Source organism: Poecilia reticulata, linkage group LG11 (assembly GCF_000633615.1).
Source record: "Poecilia reticulata strain Guanapo linkage group LG11, Guppy_female_1.0+MT, whole genome shotgun sequence".
Lineage (NCBI taxonomy): Eukaryota > Metazoa > Chordata > Actinopteri > Cyprinodontiformes > Poeciliidae > Poecilia > Poecilia reticulata.
The window spans coordinates 21,595,631-21,615,964 of NC_024341.1; the positions used below are offsets into that span (position 1 = coordinate 21,595,631).

Here is a 20,334-nt window from a genome sequence, read left to right on the forward strand (position 1 = left end):
CCAGCCGGTTTTATCTCCACAGCTCTCATCCATCGCAACAGAACAGTCTGGCTCCGTCTTCAGTGCGAACATCAAACTCAAGCTTACTGGTGAGCTCTTTAAACGCTCGTCTCGATTTTCCTGCAGTAAGAGCCACTAATTGTAGATGTGCGTCTCTTGCTCCGTTTTGTGCTGCGGTTCAAAGTTGCTAACAGCTTTTTCAGTGCTTCCTGTGGCTGCAGATGGACGCATTAGATGCAGATTCGCACTAATGGATGTGTAATCTCATCAGTCTTAAGTACATCCTCCTTCTCTCTCAGCAGCACCCCAACGTAGACGGCGACTTGAGCCTGCACTCGTCCTTCACCTCCTCTGTCTCAGCCGTGCCGTCATCATCTGTCCCCCCCTCCTCTTCCTCCATGGCTGCAGCGCAGGCGTCGCTCGGAGTCCCTCAGGGCTCCTCGGTGGGCCCTGCCACTGTCTTGACTCCCTCGGGCCAAGGTCCCGTCAGCAGTCTGGCCATGGGCCTCAATGCTGCCTCCATGGGCGCGCCAACGGTGGCCCCCGCCTCCATCTTGGTCTCTTCGACGTCCTCGACCGTTCCCTCTTCGGCCACTTCTTCCACACGCAGCTCTGCAGCTTCCTCAGGTCGGGCGACAAGTCAGAAATACACACTGCATTTATCATCCGACTCTTTAAACCGATTATGCAAAATTCACATTTTCTCACGTTTCTGTTTGTCCATTTGGGTCTCGACTGCTTCTAAAAACAACCCAAGTGGTTAAAAAAAAAAAACATGATACCCAATAAGATCTTTTTTTTTTTTTAGTGTCTGGAAAATGAGCCGTTTCAAAAACCAGCCGATTAAGTCACTGTGCCGTTACCTAGCAACCCCACGCGGAGCTCCAGCACATTTAGTCAGCTGGTTTTACCACTATATGCGCTGCACAATGGCTGCTGGAAAATAGTGTTTTGTTGTTGACTTGCCATTCAGAAACCACTTTCTGTTTTGTTTTTTTTGTTGGTTGTGCAGGGGTTTTTTGTTAATTTTGCATCTGTTTGCAGCCATTTTCAGTAAAAATACTTTTGTTATTGCCATTTTAGGCAGTTAAATGGTTTGTCATTTTATAAGAGGAATTAAATTGTGTATTTGCATTTTCTCAATGTATTTCTAATGGATGAAAAATCTTAAATGGTTGCATGAAAGATCTGCAGAACATTCCATTTAAAAATAAAATCCTGATTTACTAATATGGTCTTTAGTTGCAGCCACACACTGTAAACAATCAGGAAATTGTTTTTCTTTTAATAACGGTGTTTAGTTGTATTTACTCCCTTATTTAAATTGTTGTGTGTGTGCAGGGAAAGCACCTCCAAACCTGCCACCTGGTGTGCCCCCTCTACTGCCCAACCCGTACATCATGGCTCCAGGACTACTGCATGCCTACCCAGTGAGCCTCAAAATAATTTTATCTTAACTTTTATGTTAGCTCTTCACATTCCTGCATTTTCTGACAATTTCTCACTTCATCTCAGCCTCAGGTGTATGGCTACGATGACCTACAAATGCTGCAAACAAGAATACCATTGGTGAGTTTCCTCTCCAGAGCAGCACTTAGCTGCTGAAAAAACAGCTCAATCCCACACACCGCTGTACTGGTGGCTTATCTTTTGGGTTATTAATGTTTCTTCTTCTTCTTTTTTTTTCTAGGATTATTATAGCATTCCATTTGCCACTCCAACAACGGCGCTGACAGGCAGAGAGGGCAGTCTGACAAGCAACCCGTACTCTGGTGAGTCCACTTTGAAGAACCGAGTTGAGAAGTTATGATGCAAAATTCACATTTTTGCTTGTTTTTGTACTTCATTTGGTTTTATATTGCTTCTAAAAAAAACAACCTAAGTGCTAAAAACATCATCCAGCCATTTTTTGGCAATAAGTTAATGTTTTTTTTTGGTGTCTGGAAAATGTGCTGTATCAAAAACCTCCAGATTAAAAGGGGACCCCAGCCAAGCCCTGTTACCCAGCAAAACTCCAGCACGTTTACTCAGCTGGTTTTTACCTCATTGTACACAATGGCTGCTGGAAAACACAAGTGTTTTGTTGTTTGTTTGCCATTCAGAAACCTCTTGTTTGATTCTTGTTCATTGTGCAGGAGGCTCCACTTCTAGCTTCTCATATTCTGATGCTAAACCAACACTTTATTCTCATCATGTTGCCTTTTTTTTGTTGTTTTTTTTGCACTTCAATTCATATAATCTGCCTCCAAACTGTGTTTGTGGCTGCATCAGGTTCAAGGCTGTTGCACAAGTACTTTTGTTTTGTAGCCATTAATAAAACCAGTAAATTCTTCACCATAAAAATACTAGAAGAAAAAGAAACGAAGCTGGTGGAGATGTTTTCATCTTCAGACAGATTAGATTTACAGATTTACTCTGCTGTGCCTGAGAAACGAGTCTGAAGTAGGCGTGGGCGATATGGACTTGAAATTTTATTGTGATAATGATAAAGGTGACGATAAAACATATTTATCACTTATTTTTAAGGCTGCTTCTGTATGTCACAGCAGTTATTTCCCCAGAAATGCAAATACTGCTCTTGAAAAACGTTTGTTTGTAATCTACTTCTTTAAGACACCAGTCGCATAGAGAACTGTGATTTATATCATTAAGCTGCACATGGTAACTGGTTTTAATCATATTTTGACATTTATTGATGCTTTCATTGAACAAACAGTGGAGAAAATAGTTAAAAATAAAAATCCTGACAGTTTTAAACATCATTAGCTTTGAATTATTGTTGTCATAAGAAATTCATCATGATTAATGATAAACAGTTTGAACATCTGTAATGTTTTCTCAGTTTTATTTTGGGATAATTTGCGAATGTTTATCTAGTCCTGGGTGTTGATTGTTTTCCACAGCGCTCATCTTTTCTTCTTGTCCCGTTTTCAGGCGACTTGTCGAAGTTCGGTCGTGGCGACGCATCGTCCCCGGCTCCAGCCACCACATTAGCTCAGACGCAACAGAATCAGACCCAGACGCACCACACCACGCAGCAGCCCTTCCTCAACCCGGCGCTGCCGCCCGGCTACAGCTACACAAGCCTCCCGTATTACACTGGCATGCCGGGCCTGCCCAACACCTTCCAGTACGGACCTGCTATGTTTCCGGTGAGAAACTTCACATCATCTCAGGGCTACTGATCGGCCTATCAGAGCGCAGAAATGAGAAACTGACTGACATTCATAACGAGGACAGCTGAGGACGTGATGCAGGAGAAAGTCCTAATATGATCGTTTTTTATCTTTTAGAATAAGACTGAAAGAAAACCTTCAGGATAAAACGAGATATTTTGGTTTTTTGTATTTATAAATGTTGTAAACCTTTTCAAATTCTGCAGAACGTTGACTTTGTTGTCCTTAAGCCGCTTCGTAAAAACTTTGGCTGTAAGCTTGGAGTCATGAGCTGCGTTTCCATTGGTCATAAAATTGGAATTAAGAAATTAAGCTCATTTAATGGAAACACAAATTTAGAAAAAAAACTAGTTTTTGCACATGTGTGATATTTCATTTTATTTTTTGGGGGCTGTATTGAAACTAGTCTATTTCACAAAATTGCAAGTGAAACACTTTTTTTGCATCACACTAGTCATAAATTCAACAACAGGATGTTGCTACTGGCGAAAATGACAAAGACAACAGGAAGTGGTAGGAAGATCATGTGTTTTTTCCCCGCGTAAACAAAACTTATTCATGTGTGGTTATTTTTGTATTTTTTCAAACGGCATTTCTTATTTTTAATTATGCTTTTTCAACGTTACCAGAACATTGACAAAGTTTTGCTCACATTTGTAATTGAAACGCTGCTACAGTTTGTTTGTAGGACAAACCTGCGCCCGAGCTTTTACTTCCTCCTCCAACATTCCTGCTTGATGTTCCCTTTCCTCGTGATAACTTCTACTTTACAAAGTGCACCAGTTCCTCCTGCAGCATGATGCTGCCAGCCCCATTCTTACAAGTGTTTCTGTTTTACCAGTGTTAATTTACACAAACGGTTCACAGATCATGTTTCCAGAAGTGAAGATCTGTGTACCTGTGTTGCAATCCTGCGTTTTTAGGTTTTTGATGTTGATGCTTTCTTCTGTTAAAACGTGCAAAATTCCTTGATTGGGTTGAAATGTATTTGGATTAGATAATGTGACGGTATTGTTTATGTACGGGCACAAAATTAATTAATCCGATTATGATGTGCGTTTACATCCACTTTGGCAAAAAGTACTGAAGGTGCAATGTTATGTATTTAAATAAAGACATGATAAACATGCAGGTTCAGCAGTTTTTCAGATGTTTTTGATGGAATAATTGTAGTCTTTTTTTACCATTGGGTTGGAAATTCTTAGCTTTTTTTTCAGAATTAGCTGTTTGAGCTTAAACTGTTTCCAAACAAGGATTTTGACTTCAATTTCAAGCGCTCAGAGCATACAGACATTTGGTACAAATATATAAACTTTAAGGGATTTTTTTATAACATTTTCCACAAATGTTAACATAGAAGAAAATGTATTCATCCAGTTGCAATTCTAAAAATAAAAGTTCTTTACGCATGAGAAAAAATTTTCAATAGTAGATTTGCATTAAAATTGTTTTTTTCTGAAGATTATGTAATATTTGCAGTCCTAAAGTTTTATTTAGTTGGACTAAGAGCAAAATGGTTCTTGCAAACATGAAAAGTTTGAATATTTATCCAAATAATTTCTTGATAATCTAAATGAAGACTAAAATCCCAGCTCTGTCGGGTTATTTTTCGTATTTCATCCTAACTCGCTTCGGTTTTTGCTCAGGTGGCTCCTACCTCTTCGAAACAACACGGCGTGAGTGTCAGCGTGAATGCATCCGCCACGCCCTTTCAGCAAGCGAGTGGCTACGGTTCCCATGGGTACAGCACTGGTGAGGATCCCGCTCTGTAAACCTCCACCACGGTTCTCACAGTCCGCTCTTTGATTTTTATCCCCCGTCGGTGTGGGATCCACATGCCATCCGAACTCGGCTGCATCTGCAAGTGTAAACATTGTATGTGTGTGTGTGTGTAGAAGTTTTATTTCTCTGGTTGTGAAGACGGTCGTCATTGCTGGAGATGTTCCTTTTTTTTTTTTTTTTTTAAGTTTTTCTAAAATTGAGCGACTTATGTTTATGCTTGAGGATTTTGCCAGAAATGTAAACCTCTGTTATGACATGAAGGTCTAATTTCCACCATGCTGGAAGTGGAAGTGAATGCACCAGCAGCACATAGAGGGGTTAGGTTACTGGTTTCCTGCTGTTTCCATGGCTTGCTCTGCTCATTTTACAAGTTGGAGTCTTTCTTCGGGCTTTGCCATTGATCACATCTCTTGCACACAACTACAAGTGAAACTACCATATTTATTTTTCCATGTTTCCTTTTTTAGCTCTTTTGTTTCTCTCCAGTTTGTTTTCCTCGTGGTTTTCAGGAGTTACACGTTCATGTCCATTCTCCTCCCCAGCACTGAAGTGATTTTGTAGTTTTATCTTCTTCCACTCTCTGCATCCACCACATGCACATCACCCATTCGTTCTAAGCTGCACCATCTGCTGCTTTCTGCCATTATTACCCCACTCACACTCACTCTCAACCCCCTTCCTACACACACCCTGCCTGCCCCTCACTTCCCTCACCTCCTTCCCCAAGACTTGAGTCAAACAGTATTTGCAAATGATGTTGGCGTTGATTTGGACCGTTTAGACGGGCTCTCTGGTGCAAAAACACAAAATCTTACCAAGTATTTTTTGTCTAGTTGCTAGTGAAAATATCTTAGTACAATTGAAATAAGTCAAAATGAACTTACAAGTCATTTTTCAGTTCAATATGGGAGCTTTTTTTTTTTAAGATAAAAAAAAAATCCACTAATTCCACTGGATGATTATTTTTTACTTATAACGGGACATTTTTCCCACAAATTAATCAAACGGTAAAACTGATCATTTTTCATCAAAACAAAGTAATTGTTGACTTGAAACAAGCTTATATTTTTTGCTAAAAAAAAGAGTTGCTAGTAAGTTTTGTCTTACTGAAAATATCTTAGTAAGTTTGAAATAACGTTTATTTTATTAATTGATTAATTTACTGATTACTTTGGCAGTTAATTGGATGCAGATTTTTCTTTTGGCCGCTTAAAAAGCCCTTTTTATGCAATATTAGAAACACATTTAAAGGTGCAAATAAAGAAATTAATTTCCTTTTTTTTAAAGTAAGAAAATAAACATTTTACTGCCTAAATGCAATAACATTATAACCTGGTGAAGCTAAAGTTATACAACTTGAGGAGTTTTGGCTAAAATATATTTACAGACCAAAGTGTTTTTAATCTTAAATGCAAAATGCACATACATTGTACAGCTGCACCGATTTATCGGCAAGCTGATTTTATCGATTTTCTTAGTTTTGGGAGATCGGCTGTTTTTCACATGTGAAGCTGATTTTATCCCCTGATCTTATCTACTATTGCAAAGATCTAAAAATCACCTTTGCCACCAAGTCCAGGTCATGTCTGCACGTTTATAGTTGACAATATTCACCCCACTTTTGCCAATTCATCAATTTTCTTGCTATACTGAGCAACATTTCAGACAAAAAGAAAATTGGTATCGGCCAAAATCTGAATTTGGCAGGTCAGGTTTTTTTTTTTTTTTTTAAAGATCATCCAAAAAACATCAATCAGTGCAACCCTAATGCATCGTCCAGGTTTGGATTAATTACTGCTCTGGAAAAACAGATACCTTTTTAAATGATCAGTTTCTCTGATTTTACTCTTTATAGGTTTATGTTTGAGCAAAATTAACATTATTCTTTTATTCTATGACCTACTGACGGCATGTCTCTGAAATTAGAAGCAAAAATTTTGTATTGATTAGCAGAAAATGAGAAAATGTCAAAATAACAAAGATGCAGTGCTTTCAGACCTCAAATAATGCAAAGAAAACAAATATTCATTTAGAAACAACAATACTAATGTTTTAACCCAGAAAGAGTTCAGGAATCATTATTTGGTGGAACAACCAGGAGGTTTTCACTGCAGTCGGCTCTTAAGTTTGTCCAGAGCTGAATGTTGTTTTCAGCAAATTGCCTTTTTTGAATCCCTTTACTCCAGTTAACAATTACTTAATTTCTAGATTACCTTCAGTAACCAGTTAATCATTTCGGCCTCATTTGCATTAGAAACTAAAGTAAAAATACTTGGTAAGACTTTGTTTTTGGAGTTGGTCTCCAGACTCTTTAGAGCACCGTCTGCATTGCAACGTTTTGGCGAAGCCTGTCGTCTAGTTAACGATCCCAGACCTGGAAGTTACTTGCAAATGCTGTGACGCAGGTCCGCCCCGCCCCGCCCCCCTGCCTGGTGTGTCTAACGCTGTGGGCTGCGGCTGTGTGTCTGACTGTTGCAGGCTATGAGGATGTGGGCCAGGCTTCAGGGAGTGGGGATTTCTGTAAGGGCGGATACGGCACTGCCGTGGCCGCTGCCGCTTCTGCACAAAACAAGCCAGCCAGCTCTGTCACCGGGCCTGGAGTCGGTGAGTGACGCCATACGCCGAATTAAAGCAAAGAACAACAAAATTGTTCCTTCAGTCTTCCTCCTCGTGTCACCAGCCATCCCTCTCCCCCCCCTCGTCTGTTTTCTTTCGCTCTTGTTCATTTTTTTGCCTCATTGCTGGAGAGCTTTGCCCGTCGGACAAACATCACACCACATTTGCCGTCAGTTTGCCTCTTTTTCCAGCTTATTTTACCTCCCCCCTCCCCCGTTTCCTGAATTCTGCACAGGGAAACTCATCATCAGCCCCGTCGTAGGAAGTTAAAATACGACGAGCTGAAACAATCCCAGCTGATTATGAGTTTCTCTGGTCGGTGCCGTCCCGTTTTCCGTTTTGCTTGCTCTTCATCCTCATCGCTGCTCAGAGGGCATCACAACGACTCGATGCTTCCTGTTCCTGTCAATGGTGAAGAGGGACTTCATGTCTGAGCTTTTGGGCTCCTGCTGGTTGGATTTAAAACTCGCTGGTTCTTGGATTTGTTGGGCCGAGTCTGGTGGATTTGAATGTGAGGATGTTTCGTCTTTGCAGCTGTTTTGACCAATCGCGGCGTTTAAGGAGGGTTTTCTCATTGCTTTTGTTATTTTACTGAGCATCTTCTGTGACACATTGCATGCAGAAAGCCTGGTGTGATGATGGACCTGAACTTGAACTGCTAAGATTCATTGTTGAACTTTGTTTCAGTTTAATCCAGTTGTGTTCAAACTTTTTCCACTGCAGGCAAAGATGAAAGTAGTTTTTTCTTTTTTTTCTTTCCAACTTGAAAGATGCTAAAACAATGTTCATAAATTGAACATTATTGTAGAAAACAGGCTCAAACATTTGCCTTAAAGAAATGTGTACGATTTCCTAACTTTGTGGGTCAAATGTTTTCTGTGTTGTTGGTTTAGAAATGTATTCTATTACCGGCAACAAAAATTAAAACTTTACTCAAACATCCATGTTCTGTTCAGTCAGGATCAATGAATCAACAGGAAAATGTGACCCAAATCTGCTTCACGGCAGTCTGAACGACCCCATCCTGATCTGTGCCACCTTTACATTCGGTTCTGATTTGGATACGTATCCATCTGCAGTCGGAACGGTCAGTTTGAATTTGATCCAACATTTAAGTCATTGTGCTGAGACATGCAGCGTAATTCTACACCAGTAAAACCCAGACAGATGCAGTGAATCTGGATGTAAACAATGGCTGAAAATTATAATGATGAACTCATTAAAGAAGTCTTTGTCATTGAAGCACATCACAGTCCCACCACTTCTGCCTCTCACTTCACATCCAAGCCAGGCTGCCCTGCTGACGTTTCAATCCTCCTCCTCGTTGCTATGACGATGCCGTCGGCTCAAGCTGCCGAATAAACTTTAAAGTCGATCCACAAACGGCTCAATCTGTTGCAACTTTTGTAATCGAGTGACGTAAACATTCTCCTGTAAACTTTTAAAATTTAAATTGAGCATTGAGACCTGTAAGTCTGTTTATTACTAAAATGTCACTGCATGTTTATAGACGTGCAATCGTTGCATTTTAAAACTCTCAACAATTGTCATGCAAAATTACATTAAAGTCAAATTTTGCTGGGTAGTAAACTGTCCAAGAAATGATTTTGATAAATGTTAATATTATTGTTTTGAAATCATTTTCAAGTGGTATATTGATACTGGCTTAATTCACGTTTTTCTTCTCATAAACTAATAAACTTTAACTTTGCAACCAAAATTTGACACTGGAACTGGAAGATATATATATATGATTTTTTAAAAAGCGACCACTAAAAACCAAAACCTTTAATAAAATGGATTATTTGACCTCTCTCAACAAACTAACCCTTTAATTCTAAATTGTCATACAATTTATTGCTTATTAGACCAGCCAATGCAGAGATAAATTTCTTAAAGCTGTTTTGAAAGTATTTTTGCTTTACTACCAAAAGATTTTTACAGTATTTATCATTTTCAAAGTGTTCATATTTTCCAATAATGTATTTCCTATTGCATGAAAGCTTCTTCATAATAATTTAAACTGAGTGCTTTTCAAATCTACTACAGGTAAGATGGTGACTGCTGATAGCTACTCTGCTAAAGCCTTACACGATAACAACTATTCCTTTTTCAACAATAATAAAAAAAATTTCTCCTCTTGAACTGGAATTTTCAAATAAAGTTAAAGCCTTTAGATGCTGTTTTTAGACACTTACTGATCTCCATAGGTTGCATTCACAAGAACAACTAGTTTTTTTTATTTTATTCTTTATCCAACATGTGGAACTGAAGGCAGACACATTTTAACATCTACGAGCTTCTGGCCTGAAGACGGTTCTTTCCTTTTTGTGTTTTGACCCCGTTTAGTGTTGGTGTGAGCAGTTTTCTAATGTCTAGCTGGAGCAAACATGGCTGCAAAAACATCACAGGATTTTTCACTATAACATAATTTCTTTACTTCTGTTCCTCCTTATTTTGTCTCTCAGAAAAGGCAAATCTGCTGAAATCATCTATGGACAAGAACATAGATGTAGATGCTGAGGATTTGTCATGTAATTTTCGTTTTAATTCCCCGTCACTGCCTTCTTGTTGTTTAAATGTGTAAAGGACCATGTTGTCGTTTATTTTGATGGGAGACGATCTCACTCTATTCTGGATAAAGTTTGTAATGTCTCTCTTTTTTTTTTTTTTTCTGCAGGAGTTTCTGTGACATCAAGCAACACAGGAGTGCCGGATATTTCAGGATCTGTTTACACGAAGACACAGGTAGCTGCAGGTTATGACCAATATCTGCAGTCGAGCAGCAGTGCCTTGATTTTTTTATTTTTTTTTTATTTTTATTTTTCCTGATTTTTGGTTTCTTCTTCCCGCAGTCATTTGAGAAGCAGGGTTTCCATGCCGGGACGCCAACAGCTTCCTTCAGCCTCCCCTCGGCGCTGGGGACCGGCGGGCCCATCAACCCCCCGGCGGCCGCTGGCTACGCTCCGGCCCCCTTCATGCACATCCTGACCCCGCACCAACAGCCCCACTCTCAGATTCTGCACCACCACCTGCAGCAAGACGGCCAGGTAGATACTCAGCATATTCAAGGACACGGCAGCACTAAAGACGACCAGGCAGAAAAACTACAAAATCAGATGTTTACGTACACTAAGATGGACTATTAGACCATATTCTTACTGTTTTGTGTCCATTACGATTTATACACTAATGCTGTTCATACTGGGGCTTGAAATTCTCAAATTCTTAAATTTAATTTTGGTGATTTAAAGGTTTGGACAGTGCTGGATATTCAAACTGCACAGTTTGAATAATGTGCAATCTAACATTTGATTAAAAGCCTACATTTTTTAAAGCATTATTTATAATTGAGTCCAGGTATTTAAAGCTAATGAAAAGGCATAAGCACATTTTTTCTCAAACTTTTCTTGTTTTGGGTCAGTTAGAATCACCAAAATTATCTGCTTAATTCCAGAAAACTTTGCAAGAAAATGTGAGATTTATTTTGTAACTTTCTCAGAGCAGTCAGGTGTCTATAACCGACTTATCAAGACAGAAATTTTTTTCCTGCTGTAAAATGTAAAATACACTAACAATGTTAATAAATTATATCACTTCTTCTTTAGTTCATTTGTATTGTTTTTAACTCCAAAGTTTGGAGCTGGAAAAGTTTGAAAACTTCCCTTGAAAATGCTTAAAGTTCCTGGAAAAAGAATATAAACGCTGTATCGTTTAGAGGGTTGCCAGGTTTGACTGATTCCAGTGTAAAAACCATGAAACTCCAAAAAACTTTATATAGACATATCTATTGATTTATAGATAGTTTTACTGGACAGAACTTACAAAGAACAAATCTGGTTCTTAAATCCTAATGAGTCAAACTGAAAGTGTCATGGAGTCATCAGCCTCATGACATTAACACTGACATGAAAAATAATATTGAAGAAATAAATATATCAAATCTAACTAAAAGCATAAATAAGTGATAACTTATTTACTATTATGGTCTGTAAGATATATTTATCCTCAGTATTAGATGTGGTCTCAACAAACCCATGACACTTCAACAATATTATTTTACCTTTTATCTGGAAATGGTGTCTGTTTATTCTTGCCATACAGTACTCTGTATTAATTATTGCTCGAAAGGTCTTGCCATACCAGTTTATTCCTCTGTATTTACTGTAGTTTCTTAGTTTATTCTGACATTTGTTCTTTATTCATTTCCATTTAGTTTCATTTGATTAGTTTTATCCTCTCTTGGTTTATTGCTATGTCCACTTTAGTTTCTTTCCTGTTGCTAGATTTATTTTTTCGTTTATTCACCATCAATAATTTTCACTCATCACCTGCTCCGCCGCCTAATAGTCATGTGTTTCACATCATGTGTTGATTTTTTTCACTGTTCAGCTTCGGATTCTGTTTTTATGCCATAATTCACATCTAGTTCGTCGCTCCGCTTTATGTCCCGCTTCTCCTGTTCGGGAAGCGTATTGATGGGGAAAAGGCAGACTGACATAAACCTTTTAAAACAACGGAAACAATTTCTGCATTCTGATTATTGAAATTTAAAAGTGCTGTGTTGTTCCATCAAACCCGTTTCATACCGGACCACTTACAGCTCCGGTGTTAACGCTATAAAATGAACGCTCTCTATCGTGGTATCACCCATGGAGGGATTTCTTTATTTCTTTATTTTTCAGAGGGATACACAGTGAGGGTATCGTGCTTTTAGCTACCAGTAGCAGAACGGAGCTGCGCCAAGAAGCTAACAAACACTGAATAGAAGAAGAGCTGCCATCGATACAGTTGCAGCCAAGCATGATTTAATGTTACACAATACAGTTTTACCAAGTTGCTCAAAGTCTAAACTGGCATTGTTGTTCATTTAAGGTGTAAAGTTTACCTTCGACCAAACGCCCCCCAAAGGCATCCCAGCGCCCCCCTTTTGTAAAAATGTCCGCCAGCGCCCCCTGCCGYCCTCTGAAYGCCCCCTGGGGGGCGGTACCGCCCACGTTGAGAACCGCTACTCTAATGGGAAAAATACTTGTCTCATACGTCATCCATTGTATTCAGACATTTTTGGTTGTTCTACATTTTTTCTGTTTATTGTATTCTGACGACCAGAACCAGAACCCACTGAGACTTGAACACGAGACTTGAGTTTTTTTCACTGAGATTTCTGTTTTTCAATATACCGCTGAACTTATCCACTTATCATTCGACAGATTCTAGAGATTTTAAAATAAATTGACTAAAGAGATCAGCGCAATAACACTGCATTTTATTGAGATACAAATAAAACTATTTTCAAGAATTTTCCTCTGAAATCTTTCTAAAAATGCACCAAAGCTGTTCTGGTTTTTCAACTAAACGTGTTCAAAAGCAGCCCAATCTGGCAACACTGCACCAGTTAAAAATCCCAATAAAATGAGAATAATTTAAAGTTGTTTGAATCCTCATTGCCCTTAATGTCTGAACCCTGTTGACGATCAGTTATCTCTTGGCAGAGCGGCACCGGACAGCGCAGCCAGAACGCCTCCATTCAGCAGAAGTCTCAGATAAACAAGTCGGCGTACAACAGCTACAACTGGGGTGGGAACTAACATCGGCCGACGGGACCTCCTCCTCCGCCTCCTCCTGAGGCGGGGTTACGGCTCATCACTCCTGCGAAACCGTGTCCACATGTGAAGCTCCTTCTTCCTCCTGCAGAGGTTTCCCTCCCGTCTCTTGGCTCAGCCGCTCCCTGCAGTCCCGACTGCAGCCAGAGGGAGGCGCTGTGCCAGGAGGGGCCTAAAAGTCGGAGCTGAAAATGGTTATAAAAATTAGGAGGTGAAACGTTGAGTGTTGGGAATTTGTATCATGATAATCCCCCCCCCTCATTCTGCTCTCCACCCCCTTTTTTTTGGTTTGTTTCTTTAACTTACATGTAACATAGAACTGTTTTCTAAAAGAATGAACTTTTCCTGTATTTTACTCTTATTTCCCACCTTTTTTCTTAGCTGAGCGAAGTAAAATCTGAAGGCGGTTGGGAGGGGGAGGCAGGCTGGTTTTCTATTTCTCACCCTCAACTCACCTCCTATTTAATCTTCCAACAAAAAATATCTAAAAAAAAAAAAATTGCTGTTGAATGTTTTGTTTTTTCCTCCTCCTTTTTTTTCTTAAGTTTGAAGAAACAATTCTCTTAATTGGTAGAGTTGTGAAGTTTATTTTTTACCAAATATAGATATATTATTATATATAAAGACATATAAGTGAGCTCACTGGCTTGGACTGTGAGGAAGGTGTGTTTGTCATGTGACTGCGTGCATGTTTGTACACACGGGGGGCCGTGTTTGTGTACTGTGCTTCGTTTTTTTTCGCCTAGCACAGGAGTTTTTCATTATCCAACGCTTGTACAGTTACCGTTCCCTTGAGTTTAAAACGACGCTGCGTGAGGTCCATCTTCTTTTGAAAAATGTTGAATAGTTTTTCCCAAGACTTGAACCCAAGCCGCTTTGTTTTTTTTGTTGTTTTTTAGTGTTTTAGTTTTCCCGAGGCCCCCGTCCTCCACAGCCTCCTCTCCGCTTCACCACCTGCCCCCTCCTGACGTTGTAAGGAAACCTGCACCATTGAGTACTGATGGACAGAGTTGTGCTATGGCTTTTCTTTTTGTCAGCGTTTCTTTTTTTTTCCTCTTCTTTTTGTACTGTGCGTTTTAAAACAAAAGATTTAAATGGATAAAATTGTCTTGTACATATATAAAGAAAAACACAAGTACTGTAGTCCTTGTTTGTCAATGGCTTTCTTTTTTGTTTTTCTCAAATTCTCGCGGACTTGTTAGCTTTTTTGTTCCATTTTTTTATTTTGTAAAAATATATAAATATTAAGTAAATAAACAAAGACGTTTTCATCATTTTGGATGTTAATGTCTTTTAATAAACAGATTTTTGTGGCGTGTGAATGTAACATTTCTTCTAGCAGCTGAAGCTTTTTAAGCTTTTATCCAAGTCTGTGTCAATAAATTAGAAAGTCACTGATCTTTCCCACTCTGGAGAAGTACAGAATTTAAGTACTTTTCATGTCTAGCTAAATGGTCGAATATTTGTATTTTCAGACTTTATTGATTGGTCTAATTGACCAAAACTGATCAATCTGTTTCCTTCATAGCTACCTAAAAGGACTGGAAACATTCAATTAGTCTTTAGAAAATATTATTTAATCTGCTGTTTACGTTTTTCATCTTTAAAAAAAATACATGTTATCGCAGGAGTCGTTACTACGCTCGGTCAGCCATGTTAACTTGCAGCTCTGACCTGCGCGATCATGTGACCTGGTGACGTCAGACCGCGTCTGTCAACCATGGAGAATTCATTATTTTTTTATTTGACCAAATTCACATCTTGGTATGAAGATCTCCTAAAAACAACTTTCGAACTGAAGAGTTTCCTCTTTTCTAATTTGATAAACTTATTTTGATGTGATAAGAAAATCGATCACTTCCAAAAGTCAAGATTGAAGGTGTTTTTAATGTTTATTTTCAATACTGCTGAGAAGCAAGAGGTAAACATTAATTGGCTTTTGTATTAACAGCTACACTTTTGAAACTTTAAAACAAATATAGCTAAAAACCAAAGATACCAACAGTAGATAGAAGTTATCTGCATCTCTTTGAGAATGTTTTGATCAAAAAATCTGAATTATTTTATTTCCCATTTGATAAACGTCTTTTTTTTTGGAAGGGTTTTGCTGTGGGAAATACGGTCCTGGAAAATACTGTCTTAAAGGTGCGTCTTTCACAATGAAAAGATTTAATGTTTCAATGTTAGCCAGACAGAAAATCTAGAAATATTTTATCAATATGTTAGCTATTTTAATATCCTTTTCTTTTTTTTTTCAGGGAAATACGGGCGTCGTAAATTAAACTGCGTTTTTTTATGTACAAATTCCAATTCATTTATAACTAAAAAGTGTTTTATTGAAATAATTAGTGGCTATGTCAGTATATATTTCAGTCGCATCATTACTGTTGGAGTAATTATCCTGATTATTAGGTCATGTGAACTTGTTTTAGCAAAGTGCGCGTGTTTTTACCGTCTTTACGGTAACGGTCTCTTTGCGACACATTGCGTCATGCGTGCGGAACATTCTAGAGCGCTTTACGTCTCTGTTGACATTTGTAGCAGCGCTGACGCCTCTTTTCGCTCGCAGCTCGCATTTCTAGTTATGATTTAACTACTTATCTTGAGCTGTGAGTAAATGAGTGTTTTTGATTTATTCCGCGGGTTCTTCGGGGTCCCGGGAGGACACTTCCGAGGAAGAAGGTCAGTTTGTTTTTTAAAACTAAATCAGAAGGTAGAAGTTAGCCGCTGTTAGGTAACGAGCCAGCTCCGTCTAGGACAAGATTAGTGGTTTTATTTCTGCCAGGAAAACAACAGGGGTCCATCATCTAACTGGGCTGCTGCTCATTTTAGCGTCAAGATCCATGATCTGTTGAGATCACTCCTAATCGGTCGGTGCCAGGGCGGTTCTAGGTTCTGACCTTTTGGGGTTCACAGCCCCCAGTGAGCAGCTGGCAGTGGCTTTTGATCAGAAAAGTGGTTAAAATGTTTTAAATCAGAAACGTACTACTTCTTTTTCTGAGCCAGAAAAAAAAAGTAGTAATTGTCAATATTCTGCAGTACATTTCAATAAATCTGAATTTTTTCAGAAAATTTCTTGAATCAGTACAAAACAAAATACATTTTTAATAAGTAAATTTTGTTTATTATATGGATTCATTAGTTCAGTCACTGAACTAATGACGGGCAGGGTGAGACACAAAAGCTCTTTACAGGTTGCTATATGCCAAGATATTGCTGGAAAATTTAGTGGTAGGAAAAACTGATGCACAAGTGACTGCTGCCAGGAGAGGCAAAATCCATTCACAAGAAAAATTATGCAAAGATCAACACTTTAGCAGTTTTTTTATTGCTTTCTATTAATAATAACCCCTCTGTAGGACAGTTGCAATGTAAAATGTAGAAACCATTAATATAAACAAAACAAATGATGTAAATTGAGAAGGTCAAGTCATAATAAACAAACATGCCTGTTTTATGGACTTGTTGCTGTTGTAAAATATTGTAGTGGTATATTTGTAAGTGAACTTTAGGTTGCTATTTATTTATGGGTACTTAGTTCAAATTAAGAAGTGCTTGATCTCCACCCTAACGAATAGCATGAACTTGTTGCTCAGTAGCGTAATAGAAGGACATAGCGGCTGCAGGAACATTAATCTCTTTGTTTTTATAGGGACCCCTTCTTTGATGCAATGACTCATGATGATGACGACGAGGATGATGAGGAAGAAGGATTCTACTACGACGGATTCAGAAGGGACCAGCAGGACCCGTTGGACAGAGCCTGGAGGTTTGGCTTCAGCTTGGGTCCAGACGGGATGAGGTTCCAGGAGCCGGCCGTGTTCGGCCACGTCCTCAGGGAGATGGAGGAGATCTTCTCCCAGCTGGGCCGCTGGGAGGGACATCCGGAGTCGGGACACTTTGGTACGGAAACGGAGCCAAAATGTCTGTTATCTGGGCTCTGGGCTGTGAGGTCTGGCTGGGAAATGTCTCCAGCAGACGGATTCCTGCTCTGCCTCAGAGCCTCCCAATGAGAAATGTTTTTTCTTCTCCGTTTTATGTTTCAGGCGTTCCCAGAATCCTGCCTCCGTCTCCACCTCAGGGCAGATCAGAGAGCAGCGGGAATCCTCTCAGGGACTTTATGCTCAAATCACCCGACGGCGACGTCCGCCGGCCGCACCCGGAGCGCCGACCTTCATTTGAGTCGCCGCCTTTTGATGGCTGGAGCCCTTTCTCTAAGGTACATGACAGACTTCACTGCTTTTTCAGCTCACATTCAACAAATCTCTGAGATTTTCTTATCGTCTCCAAACAGTTCAATGATTTCTGGGGCGAGACGCCACAGAAAACTCCAGGTCCAGAGGCTAAAGAAGACAGAGGTAGGCGATGCCTTTGACTTGGATTGTATCGATTTTTCGTTTGATTTTTTTTTTGCCAATTTTTCCGTCCAGATCTGGATTCTGCCGTGTCGTCAGGCGGCTTGGACCAGATTCTGACCCCTCCTGTTGGTCAGAACCCGAGCGAACCGCAGAGCCGGTCTTTCTTCCAGTCCGTCGTCGTCACCAAGGTGGTGAAACCCGACGGGGTGAGCTCTTTCTAAACGTTCTTCCATCAAAATATAGATTTTTTTTTTTTAAAGTGTGTGTACTTATTCACATTTTCTATTAATATAGAAAATAATTTCAATATTAGAAGTGTATACACTTATTCACTTCTAAAAGTCTATATAATTTACACTTATTTGTTCATTTATTTAATTGTAATAATGTTCTTTTCTCACGATTCTAACATAATTTTAGAAATGAATAATTTAAATTGAGCCTCATCCAGATCAGAATATATATGGAAAAATATTTCTATTTCCAGACTTTATTTCTTTTAGCATTTTCAAAATCTTTTTTCCTTCCAAAGTTTTTCACAACTTGCATCTTTAAATCTCAACAAATTTGAAGAATTACATATAATTCATTGTAAACTTTTATATTTATGCTTAAAAATCACCTACAGTAAATATCCCACTGTGCTAATTTGAGTTTGGAGAGAAGAACGGGATTTGGGATTATCTATGCTACAAAAAAGTGTTTCTGCTTGCGGATTTTACATATTTTAGTTTTTTTCCATGAGTCGTAAATGTTTCAGAACATCAAACACGTTTTAATATTAGACAAATATTAACAAGGTAAATACAAAAAGCAGCTTTCAAATGATGATTTCATTCATTAAAGGAAAAAAAATCTATCCAAACCGACCTGGCTCTTAAATTATCTGTTAAGTCGTGAATTAACTGGGATTAAGATGTTTGTTTTTAGAAAGCTGACCTGCAGAAATGATAAATAATTTAAATAAATCCTCTGACAGCTGAAAAACTTCAAAAAGCAACTAATCAGCTAAAAAGAAATTTTCAATAAGTTTAAAATTAACTTGAAATTCAGTTTTACAGCTGCAATAAATAAACTTTTAATCGTTTTCATATGGAGTGAAACGACACTATAGACTGTTAAAATTAATTCTTACACTTATTTAAAAGCTGATTTTATGTTTTAGTAAAATTTTCTTTCCAACCATCGTGTTGGAAGGAAAATACATCAAGCAATAAAATATAGTTTTAAAAATGGAATAAAACCAGAGGATGGGTGTAAATATTCTCCTGCTTTCCTCTGGCTGCTTGTCAGACTATGGAGGAGCGGCGAACGGTCAGAGACGGACACGGCAACCAGAAGACCACGGTGACCCGCTCAGGAGGCCCGGAGGAGAGGCCGGATGGACCGGACCGCCAGACCGGACCGGTTCTCCCAGGTCAGCTGTGCTCCAGGCTGGGTTTACTGAACTAAATGAATAAACCAACAGCAGCTCTGTTTTTTGTTCTTTTGTTTTTCCAGGAGATTCGAATCGTTTCTCAGATCTGCGGGATGACGACTCGTTATTCTCTCGGTTCTTCGGAGGATTTAAATAAGAAATAAACTAAAGTATCGTCCTCTGCTTGGTTTTTAAAGGGAGAACGTGTGTTTGATACAAGCAGGAAATTAAAACTAGTCGCATCAAGAACAAACAGTCCAGTTAAATGTTTTATTTTTGTAAAAAAAAAAAAAAAAAGGCAGAGTGAGTGGAAGAAATGTGAAAGAAAATCAAATAAAGAAGTAATATATTTACACAACTTTGATGTTATTTGTGTTTTTATTTCACCAGCATTAAACTCTAACTCTTTTTTCATAAAATGATGCAGTCTGGAATAAAAACATTTGAAATACAAAATCTTAAGGAAGAATTTAAACTTTAGTTTGAATTTTATTTAATCGTTTGATATTTAAACATCTGGGAGTTTGGAGACGAGTTTTCCAATAACGAATGTTATTTATTGTGTTATTTATTGTTTTTTCTTAAACTTTCAAATCTGGGAAAGTGGGATAGAAAATGCTCTTTAAAGTGAAGTTGGGTATACATCACTCATTCTAAGCAGTTAACATTTTAAGAAAATAAAAAATAAGATGTATACCATCAATTTGTGTTTTTTGTTGTTTTTTTTTGCGTATTCTACTTTTTGGCAAGAAATTATTTGAAAAAAATGAAATAGCCTTCCAATACAGAGGGGTTTGAAATTAAAGAATCAAATTAAGAGGGAAGGATGTATTTAAAAAACTGAATGACAGGATGAAGATTAAAAATAATTGCACTTCAGTTGAAGAGATTCAGGTGTGGAATAACTAATAAAACAATTTTTCAGTCTTTAAACTTTTTTATGAGTTTGTCTACATCTGGAATTCCTTGGATAAATATTTTAGACAAATGGAGTTTCTTCTGTTCTGATTCTGTTCTTGCAGTTAAAAATGACCAAGCAAAATAAATAAATGAATATTTTTAACTTTATGTATTTCAAACAGTTACTGTCCAACACCTTATAAAATATTTTAACTAATATCAATACTTTTTTTCTTTTCATAAAAAAGGGGAAGAAATTGAATTAGTGTGGAAATAACCAATCAGAAAGGAGCTGAAATCAGCTCGTTTCTATCAGCTGTACCTCAGATCCAGTAAATCCTTCCTGCTGCTTTGATTCTGCTCTCAGAATGTCACATAAAATAATCTTCTCTCCTCTGCTGAAAAAAAACAACACCTGAGCCTTGCAATAAAGTCTGTGACGTAAGCCCTGAAGTCCAGCATCAGAGGGCAAACTGTGCTCA

At 38.4% G+C, this 20,334-nt stretch overlaps 2 protein-coding genes across 6 annotated transcripts in view; both read left to right on the forward strand.

Annotated features, from left to right (window-relative positions):
- Positions 1–14,320, forward strand: part of ubap2l (ubiquitin associated protein 2-like) — a 34,136-nt gene extending 19,816 nt beyond the window's left edge. For 2 of the 5 annotated variants that reach the window (XM_008422524.2, XM_008422525.2), the window contains exons 19-29: positions 23–89; positions 300–627; positions 1,342–1,430; positions 1,516–1,569; positions 1,691–1,772; positions 2,935–3,152; positions 4,823–4,928; positions 7,437–7,562; positions 10,255–10,322; positions 10,430–10,624; positions 13,067–14,320. In XM_008422524.2, the coding sequence (XP_008420746.1) occupies positions 23–89; positions 300–627; positions 1,342–1,430; positions 1,516–1,569; positions 1,691–1,772; positions 2,935–3,152; positions 4,823–4,928; positions 7,437–7,562; positions 10,255–10,322; positions 10,430–10,624; positions 13,067–13,162 (1,429 nt within the window). In that variant the 3' untranslated portion in view covers positions 13,163–14,320. The remainder of the gene's footprint in view (positions 1–22; positions 90–299; positions 628–1,341; positions 1,431–1,515; positions 1,570–1,690; positions 1,773–2,934; positions 3,153–4,822; positions 4,929–7,436; positions 7,563–10,254; positions 10,323–10,429; positions 10,625–13,066) is intronic. The other 3 variants (XM_017307595.1, XM_008422526.2, XM_017307596.1) reach the window with 3 other exon arrangements.
- A 1,352-nt stretch (positions 14,321–15,672) lies between these two features.
- hax1 (HCLS1 associated protein X-1) lies at positions 15,673–19,249 on the forward strand. Its single transcript, XM_008422527.2, has 7 exons — positions 15,673–15,859; positions 16,830–17,080; positions 17,224–17,396; positions 17,472–17,535; positions 17,608–17,741; positions 18,829–18,952; positions 19,036–19,249. The coding sequence occupies exons 1-7, from the start codon at positions 15,795–15,797 to the stop codon at positions 19,107–19,109; spliced, it is 885 nt and encodes a 294-aa protein (XP_008420749.1). The 5' UTR covers positions 15,673–15,794; the 3' UTR covers positions 19,110–19,249.
- Positions 19,250–20,334: the final 1,085 nt, after the last annotated feature.